Below are 14,243 nucleotides of genomic sequence, written 5' to 3'. Positions count from 1 at the left end.
GAGAAAAGCGAAGTCTCAAGTAGCATGCAGGGTAAGGTCCTTAATGAGTACAAGATAAGTTACCGCACCCTTAAGCTCACCTGTTTGGTATAAGGCTTTTAGAGAAGCAATATCAGATAGATCCTCAGATCTTGCTTGACATAACCAGCGATTATAACTAGAGAAATAAGGGATATAGTTATTATAATAAACCCTTATAAATTAAATTTACAAATGGGATCTGTTTTTAATACCTTTCCCTGAACCTAAGCAAAATGATGTTTCCTGCTCACGAGGAAGGAGCAAGAGGCTATTATACTACCAGCCTACCATATGTTAAAAAATGTTGGCGATGAAATAATATGAGTATTGAGAAAGGAAGTGTTTCGTGGTGCATGATTTAAAAAAATCCTCTATGATCAAATGAAGGCTACAATGACAAATAGCTAAGATACCCAATATTCACACTAACATTTATTTTAAACACTATTATTTCTCTTTACTAAAAAATGCAAATAAACTAAAGAAATGCTAAGTCTCTAAAACAAACGTTCACTCATTCAATAAAAATTTATTGAGTGCTTACTATATGACAGGTATTGAGAATACTGTAGTGAATATATATGCGGTCACAAAGTAGCCATTAATTTTATCTGGGAAGTTGAGGCATATTTAATGGTTAGTCAAACTAGCTGTACTGAATATCCCATATGAGGTCATATGAGTGCAGTTTGGCTTTGACTAAGAGGATGTTAAAAGCTTGAAGAGATACTAAAGATCTCAAAGACAGGAAATGACTTGTAAGAGAGAACTCAGCCAGTTAATGGTAACGGTTGACTTTGAAGTTGTACTGAGGTCTCCAGATTTCTTGAAAGGTCAGTACTTTCTCTACTATATCATACTGCTTTCTTAAAATTCAAAGTATCACACATTATACTGTGAAAAAAGCTTTCACAATGTCTAAATACATAAAAAGCAACTGTTACGTACCTAGGTCACAGAGGGCAACATCCCTTACCAAAAAATACTAAAGTAGGAGAGGAGAGACTTGGGTTCTAACCCTATCATTTTGTGTGTGACCAGAGAAAAGTTGTTTCAGCTCCATGGATCTCAGTTTCTTCATCTGCAAAATGGTGTTTGTGTAGGACACCTTTCAGCTATAAAGTGCAGCTACATAATTAATGGTATTCAATGGAAAGACTGTCACAGATGGGTTGTAATCAACAAGTGATAGGCCTGCCAGTTTCATAAAACTTTTTATTGCTCGTGAAAACAAACACTTGGTATCACATTAGTTCTATAAGTTGTCTTCTTAAATTTGGTAACCTGCCCACTAATGCAAATTGAAAAAAACCAAAGACAATAGTTTTTAATTTTGGTTTAAAATATAATTCAAAAGTCAAGATCTCTGCTTATTGTAGTTCTCCCTACTTCATATACACAATCCCATATGTTCACATGGAGTCATTTCCTAGTTAATCCTTAACTGTACTGTCTTCTAATTGTTTTATGATTTGGTCATCTCCCCAACAAGACTAAAGCTGAATAACTTATCTCAAGTATCTTATAAGTAGCACAGGTCCTAGCACAAAGCATCTAACAGGAATTCAGTAAATACTTGTTAATCTCCATTCTCTATTCATATATTCATTATTTTTCAAAGGTTTATTGCATAAATGCAATGCCTGGATAATAGTAGGGACTCAAATCTTCATTGAATGAACTAATCAACATAAATGAGTATTACACAAATGTATTTTGGGGGCCCAAGTTGAAAAACAAAAGGCCCCTGGCTTCAAAAGAGTTTAAAATTGAATATACGTGACATAGACAATTAACTTTGTAATATGACAGAAAGAGACAAGCAATCAAACAGAAGTCTAAGTATTCTATCGTCAAGTAAGTATGTTAGGAAGAGGGCTGAGAAAGGAGGGATGGGGTGATGGCATAGACGCAAGTCTCAGACATGTAGAAACAAACGTTCCCTTCTTTTACCCTAAAGACTTCCACCATAGCATTATAAGGCTTTGCCCACTTACAGCAATGTCTGCTTTTATGTTATCAGACCACAAGACAGGGAATATGTCTTACTTGTCTATTTTCACGTAGTTCCTGACACTCAGTAACTATGTGTTGAATGAATTCTGAAAAAAAATTTTTTTAAACTAGAATGGAGGTACACAAAATAGAATTAATCATGGTTCAAAACACTCTCATCACTAGTACATGCATGGCCTGCTTAAAATAACTGGTTATCTAATTTGTTATTCTTAATGAAACAATAAAAAACCAAAGCCAAAACTAAAGCCATTTAAAGAAACAATAAAAAACCAAAACCACTGCAGTTGATTTCTACTCATAGTGATCCTATAAGACAGGGTAGAACTGCCCTATAGGGTTTCCAAAGCAGTAATCTTTATGGAAGCAGACTGCCACACCTTTCTCCCATGGAACAGCTGGTGGGTTTAAAACACTGACCTTTTGGTTAGCAGCTGAGTGCTTTAGCCACTACGCCGAAGCACCCAAAAACCCATCACCCGAAACAAGCTAACACATCATAATAACCTACATCTAATAACATAATCATCCTCCCCCAATTCCAACCTTTACATTGCCTCTTCCTAGCCATCATCCAGAATCCCAGGCTCATCATTTTCTTTCTATCCTTTTTTTAACCAAAACACACCAAACCCAGTGCCACCGAGTCAAAAAAAGTTATTTTTTTGTTTTAATTATATAAAAAAAAATCATCATGGTGCATGTAATTTTCAAAGCTTTATTTTTTGATTTATATTGTTAAGATTAATCCATATTGTTGGGTGTCAATGTGTTCATTCATTTTGACTACTCTGTATAATGTATTCACAGCATATGAAAATTACATTTTATACAAATAACATGCACCTTCTATGTTTGTCAATGTTCCCTCCTCCGTGAGGGATTTTCATAAGTACTCTATGCTTTTTTTTTTCATAGCAACATGTAAAAAAAATTGGCATAGCGGTGCTTACGAAAATCCCTCACGGAGGAGGGAACAGTTGGCAAACATAGAAAACGTGTCATTTGTGTAAAAATATGGTATAGTAAGAATCAGTTTAACATTTCTCCTCTGCAAAACTCTAAGCATCATGAGGGCAGGTGCTGTATCTGTCTTGCTTGTCAATCTACCACCAGTTTCTAGAACAATACTTGGTATCTTAGTAAGGTCTCCATAAATATTTAATAATGAATGAGATAAAGTTTTAGCTGTGACAAATGATATACGAGTGACAGTTGGATCTTAAGCCAATCAAGGCACATTAGTGGAAAGAAAAAAAAGCTACTATAAAATAATTTTAACCATGAGTTTTAAAAGCTGGATTTTTGAAAACAGGCATCTAGTTTGCTGCCTAATTGCTATACGTCAGCCAACTTCTATCTTAGAACAGCCCCAAATCAGTGCGACAACTGGGCAGAAGACCTGAAAATACTGATGCGAGAATTAGACAACGTGTCTAAATTTTTCATGCGTTAAAAAGAATTACTTCAAAGAGATACCGATGTGGCAAGGAGTGTTTCACAGTGCTATGAAAGAAATGATATAACCCGACTGCCAATTCATGTGGACCTTTTGTTTTGTTATTGATGGAAGAATTGAAGGCTTCTAAAAAGATAACACTAAAGACTTACTACCCCAGAGATTAAAAAAAAAAAAGTATCATTTGCTCAACCTGAACAACTGACATAATCAATAGAAACCAAACTCAGTATGTGAATAAAAGTTTGATTTAGAAAGAGCTGTTGTGTGATGTCAAGTAGATTTTGCCTCATTGTGACCCTACTGGACAGAACAGAACTGCCCTATAGGGTTTCCTAGGCTGTAATCTTTATGGGAGCAGGTTGTCAGGTTTTTTCTCCCATATAGCGAATGGTGGGTTTTAACCGCCACCTTTTCTATTAGCAACCAAATGCTTAATCATTGCGCCACCATAGCTCTTCTTTGGAAAGAATAAGAGAAATTTAAAAAACTAAACCTACAATCTCACACATTTAATGCACGGCACAGTATGCAAACAGATGACTTACACCTCAATTTTATCATACACTCCTCAACAAGCAGTCACCTATACTTGTGCTTTTTGGTCTGAGGACCCTCTTATGTTTTAACAAATTACTAAAAACCCTAAAGATCTTTTGTTTACATCAGTTGTATCTAACAATATTTACTGTAGAATATCAATAATTACTGTAGAAATTAAAACTGAGAAATTAAAAAATAGTTTATTAATCTAAAAACAATAAAAAACCTATTTTGTGAACCTAAATAACTTTTTTTAAAATGAAAAAAGCTCTGTTTAAGGGGAAGAGTTGCCCTCTTTTACATTTTTTGCAAATTCCTTTAATTTATGCTACATTTCCACATCAACTTCTGCATTTGCTCTATTGCAATATCACATGTCAACTAGCCTCTGGAAAACTCCACAGACCTTCACAGAACACTGTTAGGGAATTAGAGTGAAAAAGGCAAGTAAGTCTTTAAAATATTATGAAATAGTTTTTACCTCACAGATCCCTTAAAAGGGTTCTCTGGCCCATCCTTTGAAAACCGCTGTTATCACTTTGAAGTATTTTGCAATACAGCTATAAGACCTCATCTTCATTATCAGACACTGGGCAGATAAATGGAAAATCAAAAAATCTTTTGACTCAGATATGGCTTATTACTTGAAGGAACTGAGTGGCAGAGGTGCTAAGCCCTTTGTTTCCTGGTGCAGGCTTCAAATTGTGCTCTTCTCCATTTCTACAACTATGTGTTGACTGGATGTGCACAACAATCTGATGTTCAGAACATCTGTTGTTATGGATTGAACTATGTCCCCCAAAAGTGTGTTATCAACTTGGTTAGGCCATGATTTCCAGTAAACTGTGGTTGTCCACCATTTTGTGATCTGATGTGATTATTCTATGTGTTGTAAATTCTAATCTCTGCCTGTGGTTAATGAGGCTAGATTAGGTTATGTTAAAGAGGATTATGTTAAAGAGGGTTAGGACTCAGGTCACAGCCCTGATCCAAAGTGATGGGAGTTTCCCTGGGGTGTGGCGTACATCACCTATTACCTTACAAGAGATAAAAGGAGAGAGAAGCAAGTCACCAAGAAAGAAGCTCTGGGAGTGGAGCATGTCCTTTGGATCCAGGGTTCCTGTGCTGTGAAGCTCCTAGACCAGGGAAAGATTGATGACAAGGATCTTTCCCCAGAACCAACAGAGAAACAAAGCACTCCCCTAGAGCTGGCACCTTGAATTCGGACCTCTAGCCTCCTAAACTGTGAGAGAATAAACTTCTGTTTGTTAAAGCCATCCATTTGTAATATTTCTGTTAGAGCAGCACTAGATAACTAATACATTTGCCTCAATATGCCCCAATACCCTTGACATCTGAAGGAAGTGTGGCTCAATAATGAGTTTTCAGAAGATAGGAACTACCTTATTTATTTCTGTACACTTCAGTATCTAGAATATTACCTTATAAGGAGTAAGGGCCCAATGTTTCCTGAATTAAATGCAAACTGTCAAATGTGTAACAAATTTGAATCTCAAGATCAAGGCCCTCCACCAATACAAAGCACAATCCTTTACGTGCTGTGTTCATATGCCCTCCTTGAACCTACCCCTTGGATGGGGCTCCTTTCCAATGGGTATGGACTCAGTGAATATAGATACATTTTAATATCAGCTTGAGCTAGTCATTATTACGTGAAACAACCAGCTTCATTTGAAAAAAAAAAAAAAGAGATACATCTAGCTCAGAGGCAAACTTTAAAAATTCTAGATTATCTGTACTATTTATGGAGATGTGAGAAAGCTATGTTAAAGAGGATTAGGACTCAGGTCACAGCCCCGATTCAAAGTAATGGGAGTGTCCCTGGGGTGTGGCGTAGATCACCTACTATCTTACGAGAGATAAAAGGAGAGAGACGCAAGCCACCAAGAAAGCAGCTCCAGGAGTGGAGCGTGTCCTTTGGACCCGGGGTTCCTGTGCTGTGAAGCTCCTAGACCAGGGGAAGACTGATGACAAGGATCTTCCCCCAGAACCAACAGCGAAAGAAAGGCAACAGCCTGAAAACCTCTGTTGGCTCACATGGCTGCAGGGTCTGACAACCCCAAAATCTGCTGGTCAGGCTGCAGGCCAGAGAGAGGGAGGAGGGGAGCGAAGGAAAGGGAAGAGGTTGAGTGACTGATTTGAGAATTCTGGTGACAATGCTGTTCTTTGTATGTGAATACAAAAAATCTCTTGCTTTTCCCAAACTTCTCTGAAGTTGTTTCTGTAATTGAATTAAAGACAGCGGTGAGAGGGGAGAAATGCTGCAGTAGCTTTCAAAGTGGCTGCAACTCTGGGCAAAACACTCTCTGGGATCAATTTACCCATTTGTAAAGTAAAGGGGTCATACTAGATCAGATACTTAAGGCACAAAAGAATCATCTAAGAAACTTTGGAAGGAAGCCCCTCCTAAAGAGGTTGTGATTCAACAGGTTTGGTGTGGGTTCCTAAAATTTTAATGAGCGCCCCTGGTGATCCTACTACTTATGGACTATGCACTCTACTATAGGAAACTGTATCAGGTGATTACTAAAATACTTTCCAATCATAAAGTACTGGTGAGAAACCATAAAACCAATGGTTCTCAAACTGTGATCCGCAGATCCCTGAAAAGGTCCCTGAGACCACTTCTGGGAGTCTGCAAGGTCAAAACTATTTTCATAATAACACTAAGGCATTATTTGCCCTTTCCACTGTGTTGACATTTGCAGTGATGGTGCAAAATCAACAACATTTTTCATAATAAAATTTGAACCTTAAAAAGAAATATATGATTTTCAGAAATTTGTATCCGTCAATAGAAGCTTGACAGTTCCTAATACTTAAAGATTCTCAGAGGAGACTGGTGGTAATATTAACAAATATAATTCTTTGATATTGTGTAATGACATGTTAGGATTTGGAAGATCTGAAAAATTAAATGACTCGGTATTTCATGTTATAAAATCATTCATGGGTAAAAGACCTATTCAAATTACAGGGTAGGTCAATGGATTTTAATATAACAGACTACAAAAATTCATGAGTATGGTTTTAGATTTCACATTACAACCAAACTTTAAGAAACTACCACTTATCTACCATATGATCCAGCAATTTCACTCCTAGGAATATATCCTAGAGAAATAAGAGCTGTCATACAAATAGACATATGCGCACCCATGTTCATTGCAGCATATTCACAATAGAAAAAAGATGGAAACAACCTAAATGCCCGTCAACAGATGAATGGACAAACTATGGTACATATACACAATGGAATACTATACAACCATAAAGAACAATGATGAATCCGTGAAACATCTCACAACATGGATGAATCTGGAGGGCATTATGCTGAGTGAAATTAGTCGCAAAAGGGTAAATATTGTATGAGACCACTATTATAAGAACTCAAGAAAAGGTTTAAACACAGAAGAAAGCATTCCTTGATGGTTACAAGGGTGGGGGGAGGGGAATTCACTAACTAGATAGTAGGCAAGGATCATCTTCAGTGAAGGGAAGGACAACACACAATACAGGGGAAGTCAGCACGACTGGACCAAAGTAAAAGCGAAGAAGTTACCTGAATGGATCCAAACAATTTGAAGGACAGAATAGCTGGGGCTGGGGCCTGGGGGCCAGAGTTTTGGGGGAAATCTAGATCAACTGGCATAACAAAGTTTATTAAGAAAAAGTTCTTTATTCCACCTTGGTGAGTGGCATCTGGGGTCTTAAAAGCTTGTAAGCAGCCATCTATGATGCATCAATGGGTCCCAACCCACTTGGAGCGAAGGAGAATGAAGAACACCAAAGACACAAGAGACAAAAGGGCCACATAAACCAGAGACTCCATCAGCCTGAGACTAGAAGAACTAGATGGTGCCCAGCTACCACTAATGACTGCCCTGACAGGAACACAACAGAGAGTCCCTGACAGAGCAGAAGAAAATGGGGGGCAGAACTCAAATTCATGTAGAGAGACCAGACTTACTGGTGTGACTGAGACTGGAGGAACCTCCAAAGCTATGGCCCCAAGACGCTCTGTTAACCCAGAAAAAAACCATTCCCGAAACCCACTTTTCAGGCAAAGATTAGATTGGACTATAAAACATAACATCGTACTCATGAAGAGTGTATTTCTTAGTTCCAGCAGATTTATAGGAGACCAAATGGGTGGCTCATGTGCAGAGCAGGATCAGAAGGCAGGAATGGACAAGAGCTGGTTGGATGGACACAGGAAACCTGGGGTGGAGAAGGGGAGTGTGCTGTCACATTATAAGGATTCCAACTACTTTCACACAATAATATGTATATAACTTTTTATGTGAGAAATTAACTTGAGCTGTAAACTTTTACCTAATGTATAATTTAAAAAAAAACACAAAAAACGGGTTGAGTTTGCCAGTGAACCAGAACTAATTTGAAAAAAGGAAGAAAAAACAATCTTTGATGGTCATGAGGGAGGGGAAGGAAAAACACTAACTAGACAATAGGTAAGTAGTACCTCTGGTGAAGGATAAGACTGTACACAATACTGGGGAAGTCAGCACAACTTGACCAAGGCAAGGGCATGGAAACTTCACAGACACATCCAAACTCCCAGAGGGACAGAATTACTGGGCTGAGGGCTGGGGATCATGGTCTTGGGGAACGCCTAGCTCAATTGGCATAACACAGTTTTTAAAGAAAACGTTCTACATTCTACTTTGGTAAGTAGCATCTGGGGTATTAAAAGCTTGTGAGTGGCCACCTAAGATAGTCCACTCGTCCCACCCCATCTGGAGCAAGGGAGAATGAAGAAAACCAAAGACAGAAGGGAAAGAATAGTCCAAAGGGCTAATGGATCACAACTACCACAGCCTCCACCAGACTAAGTACAGCACAACTAGACGGTGCCTGGCTAACAACATCGCCTGCTGTGACAGGGATCACAATAGAGGGTCCCGGACAGAGCTGGAGAAAAATGTAGAACAAAATTTTAACTCACACAAAAAAAGACCAGACTTACTGGTCTAACAGAGACTGGAGAAATCCTGAGAGTATGGCCCCTGGACACCCTTTTAACTCAGTACTGAAGTCACTTGTAAGGTTCACCCTTCAGCCAAAGATTAGACAGGCCCATAAAACAAAACAAAAATAAATGGGCATACCAGCCCAGGGGCGAGGGGAGAGGAAAGATGGTAACAGGGAACCCAAGGTCGAGAAGGGGAGAGTGTTGACATGTGGTGGGGTTGACGACCAATGTCACAAAACAGTATGTGTATTGTTTAATGAGAAATTAATTTGCCCTGTAAACCATCTAAAGTAGAATAAAAAAAAAAATTAAACAAAACAAAACAAAACTACCCTTTGAGTTCTAATGCAGTATCAGGAGTCCTGGAATTCCCATTTCCAGGGAATGGGAATTACAGAACACTTACTTGGGCTCATGAGGAAGCTGTACATAGATCAAGAGGCAGTCATTCGAACAGAGCAAGGGGATACTGCATGGATTAAGGTCAAGAAAGTGTGCGTCAGGATTGTATCCTCTCAACGTACCTATTCGAACTGTCTGCTGAGCAAATGAGTTGAGAAGCTGGACTATATATATGAAGAAACTTGGCACCAGGATTGGAGGAAGACTCATTAACAGACTGCGATATGCAGATGACACAACCTTGCTTGCTGAAAGTGAAAAGGACTTGAAGCACTTACTGATGAAGATCAAAGGCTATAAACACAAAAAAAACCCACTGCCAACGAGTCGAAGACTATAACCTTCATTATTGATTATGCCTCACCATAAAGAAAAAAATCCTCAGAACTGGACCAATAAGCAACAACATACTAAATGGAGAAAAGATTAAAGTTATCAAGGATTTCATTTTACTTGTATCCACAATCAATACCCATAGAAACAGAAGTCAAGAAATCAAAAGACCCATTGCACTGGGCAAATCTGCTGTAAAAGACCTCTTTAAAGTGTTGAAAAGCAAAGATATCAACTTGAGGATTAAGCTGTGCCTGACCTAAGCCATGGTGTTTTCAATCATCTCATACGCTTGCGAAAGCTGGACGATGAATAAAGAAGAAAGAAGAACTGATGTCTTTCAATTGTGGTGCAGACAAAGAATACTGAATGTACCATGGACTACCAGAAGAACGAATAAATCTGTCGAGGAAGAAGTACATCCAGATTGCTCCTTAGAAGCAAGGATGGCGAGACTACATCTCACATACTTTGGACATGTTATCAGGAGGGATCAGTCCCTGGAGAAGGACATCATGCTTGGGAAAGTAGAGGGTCAGAGAAAAAGAGGAAGACCCTCAGTGAGATGGACTGACAGAGTGGCTGCAACAACAGGCCCAAGCATAACAATGATTATGAGGATGGTGCAGGACCAGGTAGTGTTTCGTTCTGTTGTACACAGGATCGCTAGGAGTCAGAACCTAGTTGATGTCACCTAACAACCACGGCAATATCAGGATCTCTGCCATCAGAAGCACCATGCCATCTTTCCACAGCGAAGACCCAAAAAACTAAGTAAACAGAGACAAATGTCATTCCTGGAACCCAAAGTGTCAAATGAAGAGATAAAGAACTCTGTCAAACACCGAATGGAATAAGAAACTGACATAAGACAGAGGGTGAAGAGAGATACGTGCGGAGGTCCCCTATCAGTTAACGCAGCATGGATTCGCCATCTTGGACTCCTGTCAGGGATCGGTGGTCAGGAAGCATGGGAAAGGAGCTTCAAAGAGCTCCCAGCAGGAGACAGAGTACCCAGTAAACAGTGATACGTGCTTTCCCGCTCCCATCATCTCCCCACTGTTCTACCTCTGAGCTTCCAGGCTGGCTGTGGTGGCTCAGTCAGCCTGGAAGCATGGTACTCGTGCCACTTGGACCAACCCAATCCGCACTGGTGATCAGCAGACAGGGAGTACAGGAAAGCAGCTTCACGAAGTTCCCAGCAGGAAACGGAGCATCAGGTAACAAGTGATATACGCTTTCCTAATCCCCACCCTTCTCCCCCATCCCTTCAGCCTCCTCTGCTTCCTGCCAGCCACCGTCTTTTGGTCAGGAGGCAACTGCTTTGGCCCTGGGCCGCTTGGATTCGCCCTACCCACACTAGCCCTCTCCCTGAATTGGTGGTGTTTCTTTCTGTTTCTTCCCTGACTCCCACCACCTCCCTCTCCTTTCTCTTGAACACCTGGCTCTGTGTGCCACCTTTGCTTCTCCTTGAAAGGCTATGAAGTCTCGCTCAACTGGGGAACCACTCCCCCAGCCTGTGACACCATGCTGGTGGGATCCCTGTAGCTTTTTTCTTTTTTGCTTGTTTTGTTTGTTTTCTTCTTCTTTTCACAGCTTGGGAGCCCCTTCTAGCCGGGCTGCACTGTACAGCTTAGGAGCCACCCCCCCAATCTGGGCAGCCATGTAGGTGGGATCCCTGGGGGCATTTCTTTTTTTCTTTCTTCTCTCTTTTTCCCTTGCTGTCTTTCTTCATTTCTCAGTTCTTGTTTCTCTACACTTACCTTCTTTTCCTGTCTCCTGAATACCTGGTACTGTGTAACATCTACACCCCGTCTAGGCAGGCTCTATTTTGCAGCCTGGGAGCCACTTCCCTGGTCTTCGCGGCTGCACTGGTAGGACCACTGGGGGCTTTTCTTTTCCAAATTTTTATCTAGCTTTTTTAAATTTCTTTTTCCCTTTTTCTCCATTTCTTAGTTTCTTGTCTCTCCATTCCAATGGGAAGTTGCCTTAGCACTTTTTTTTTCCCTTTGTCTGTTTTTGACTCCTATTTCTCTCTCCTCTTTCCCATACCCATATGAGCTTCACACATCACAACCTCCCCCCTCTTCCCTGCCTACCTGCACTGTGTGCTGAACATCATACCCCTGAGCAGCACAGGCATGGAAAACCAAAACCTTCCCAGCACTGATTCCTGGCCCACTCTGATGGCCCTAGTACATGCCACAAACAATCCACCCCAGGCCTTCCCCTTCAGCTGGACCTGCCCATTGAGCAAGAAAGTGAAAAGTATGGTGACTACAGACAAGCAAACTACAAAGACTTCACGGTCCGCCTGCTCAGACATAACCAAATAAAACAAAAAAGCAGGACGAAACAAACAAATCTACAATCAAGAAATGAAACCAACTGCTAAAAGCCCTGAAGACAATAGGCAATATCAAAATATATTTAAAAAAAAAAAAAGGAAAGGATGGTTCCAGTAGGCATCCAAAACAAAACACCAGATGACTTTCCAGTAGAAGAAAAGGCGGTAGAACTACCTGACAGGGAATTCAAAGCTCTAATATTCAGAGCTATTGAAGAGTTGAAGCAAAAAGCAGATAAAAATGAGGAAGAAATAGACAAATTTATGGAAAAGGCAGAAAAATTCATAGAAAATATGGACAAAAAATGGAATAATTCAGGAGAATAATACAGGAACAAAATGCCAAAATAAACTCACAACTAGAAATCATACAAAAACAACTAGAAATCCAAAGGATAAACAACAAGATTTCAGAAATGGATGATGTCATAGAAGAGCTGAGAGTAGGTTTGAAATGATAGAAGATGGGATCAGCGAAATTGAAGACAAACACTTGGATACAACCCTGAGGAAAAATCAGGAAAAAAAAAAAAAAGAAAAATGAAGGAACCCTGGGAATTACGTGGGATACAATAAAAAACAAATATGTGTGAGTGATCGGAATTCCAGAACAGGGGCAGAAAACGGAAAACACAGAGAAGATCACTGAAGAATTACTGACAGAAAATGTCTCTAATATCATGAATGACAAAAAACCGACCATCCAAGAAGCCCAACGAACCCCATATAGGATAGACCCCAAAAGAAAAACACCAAGGCATATCATAATCACACTCGATAAAACCAAAGACAAGAAAAAATCCTGTGAGGAGCTCAAGAAAAACAAGAATTCACACACAGAGGAGAAACAATAAGACTTTACTCTGATTATTTGGCAGAAACCATGCAGGCAAGAAGGCACTGGAACATATATAAAACCTTGAAAGAAAAAAATTGCCAGCCAAGAATAATATATCCTGCAAAACTCATGTCCAGATATGATGGTGAAATTAGGACATTTCCAGATAAACAGAAATTAAGGAATATGTAAAAACCAAACCAAAATTACAAGAGTTGTTAAAGGGAGTCCTTCGATCTGAGAACAAACATCAGACCACAGCCTGAATCTAAGATGCAAGATTGTAGCAGCCAGATACCAACGTAGGAAACAAACTCTCAAGGACTATCCAAAGCCAAAAGAACTGCAACAGGGAACCAGAGAGGTTAATCTGTAAATAACAACAACATCAGAACAATAAAAGAGGGAATAAGTGGTGTAGATATAGAACTTTCTAATGGAGAGGAAGGCAAGGCGATACCAAGTGATAATAGACTGGTTCAAACCTAGGAAAGTAAGGGTAAATTTCAAGGTAACCACAAAGAAAGTTAACAAACCTACTCATCAAAATAAAAACATAAAGTCTCAATAAAAACAAAATCTACAACAACAAAAGAAATCCACAAACAAAAGGAACTCACCACAGGAGAGTAAGAGGAACAAAGAAAATGTTAGCACTGCAAAATGACAGCAATAAACTCACATCTATCAACAATTACACTGAATGTAAATGGCCTAAATATACCTATAAAGAGACACAGAGTGACAGAATGGATAAAAAACCAGGATCCATCAATATGGTGTCTACAAGAGACACACCTTAGAAACAAAGAGATGAATGTATTAAAAATCAAAGGATGGGAAAAAATGTATCAAGCAAATAACTACCAAAAAACAGCATGAGTAGCAATACTAATCTCAGATAAAACAGACTTTAAAACAAAAGCCACCATAATAGACAAAGAAGGGCACTATATAATGATTAAAGGGATGATCAATCATGAAGACTTAACCATAATAAACATCTATGCATCCAATGACAGGGCTCCAAAATACAAAAAAACAAACTCCAACAGCACTGAAAAGAGAAATTGACAGTTCCACAATAATAGGTGTCATGGACTGAATTCTGTCTCCCCAAAATATCTGTCAACTTGGCTGGGCCATGAGTCCCAGTATTACGTGATTATCCACCACTGTACATGATTTCTCTATGTGTTGTAAATCCTATCACTATGATGAAATAAGATGGATTAGTGGCAGTTATACTGATGAGGTCTACAAGATTAGG

The 14,243-nt window shown here is 39.4% G+C and overlaps 1 protein-coding gene across 4 annotated transcripts in view; it reads right to left on the bottom strand.

Moving 5' to 3' along the window:
• Positions 1 to 14,243, bottom strand: part of GDAP2 (ganglioside induced differentiation associated protein 2) — a 76,349-nt gene that overhangs the window by 18,429 nt on the left and 43,677 nt on the right. For 3 of the 4 annotated variants that reach the window (XM_049879973.1, XM_049879972.1, XM_049879971.1), the window contains exon 9: positions 81 to 157. The exons of the other annotated variant lie outside the window; for it this stretch is intronic. In XM_049879973.1, the coding sequence (XP_049735930.1) occupies positions 81 to 157 (77 nt within the window). The remainder of the gene's footprint in view (positions 1 to 80; positions 158 to 14,243) is intronic. 4 annotated transcript variants of the gene reach the window in all.

The sequence above is a fragment of the Elephas maximus genome, chromosome 3, assembly GCF_024166365.1.
Source record: "Elephas maximus indicus isolate mEleMax1 chromosome 3, mEleMax1 primary haplotype, whole genome shotgun sequence".
NCBI classification, from domain to species: Eukaryota; Metazoa; Chordata; class Mammalia; order Proboscidea; family Elephantidae; genus Elephas; species Elephas maximus.
This window is presented reverse-complemented; position numbering and strand designations above follow the sequence as displayed.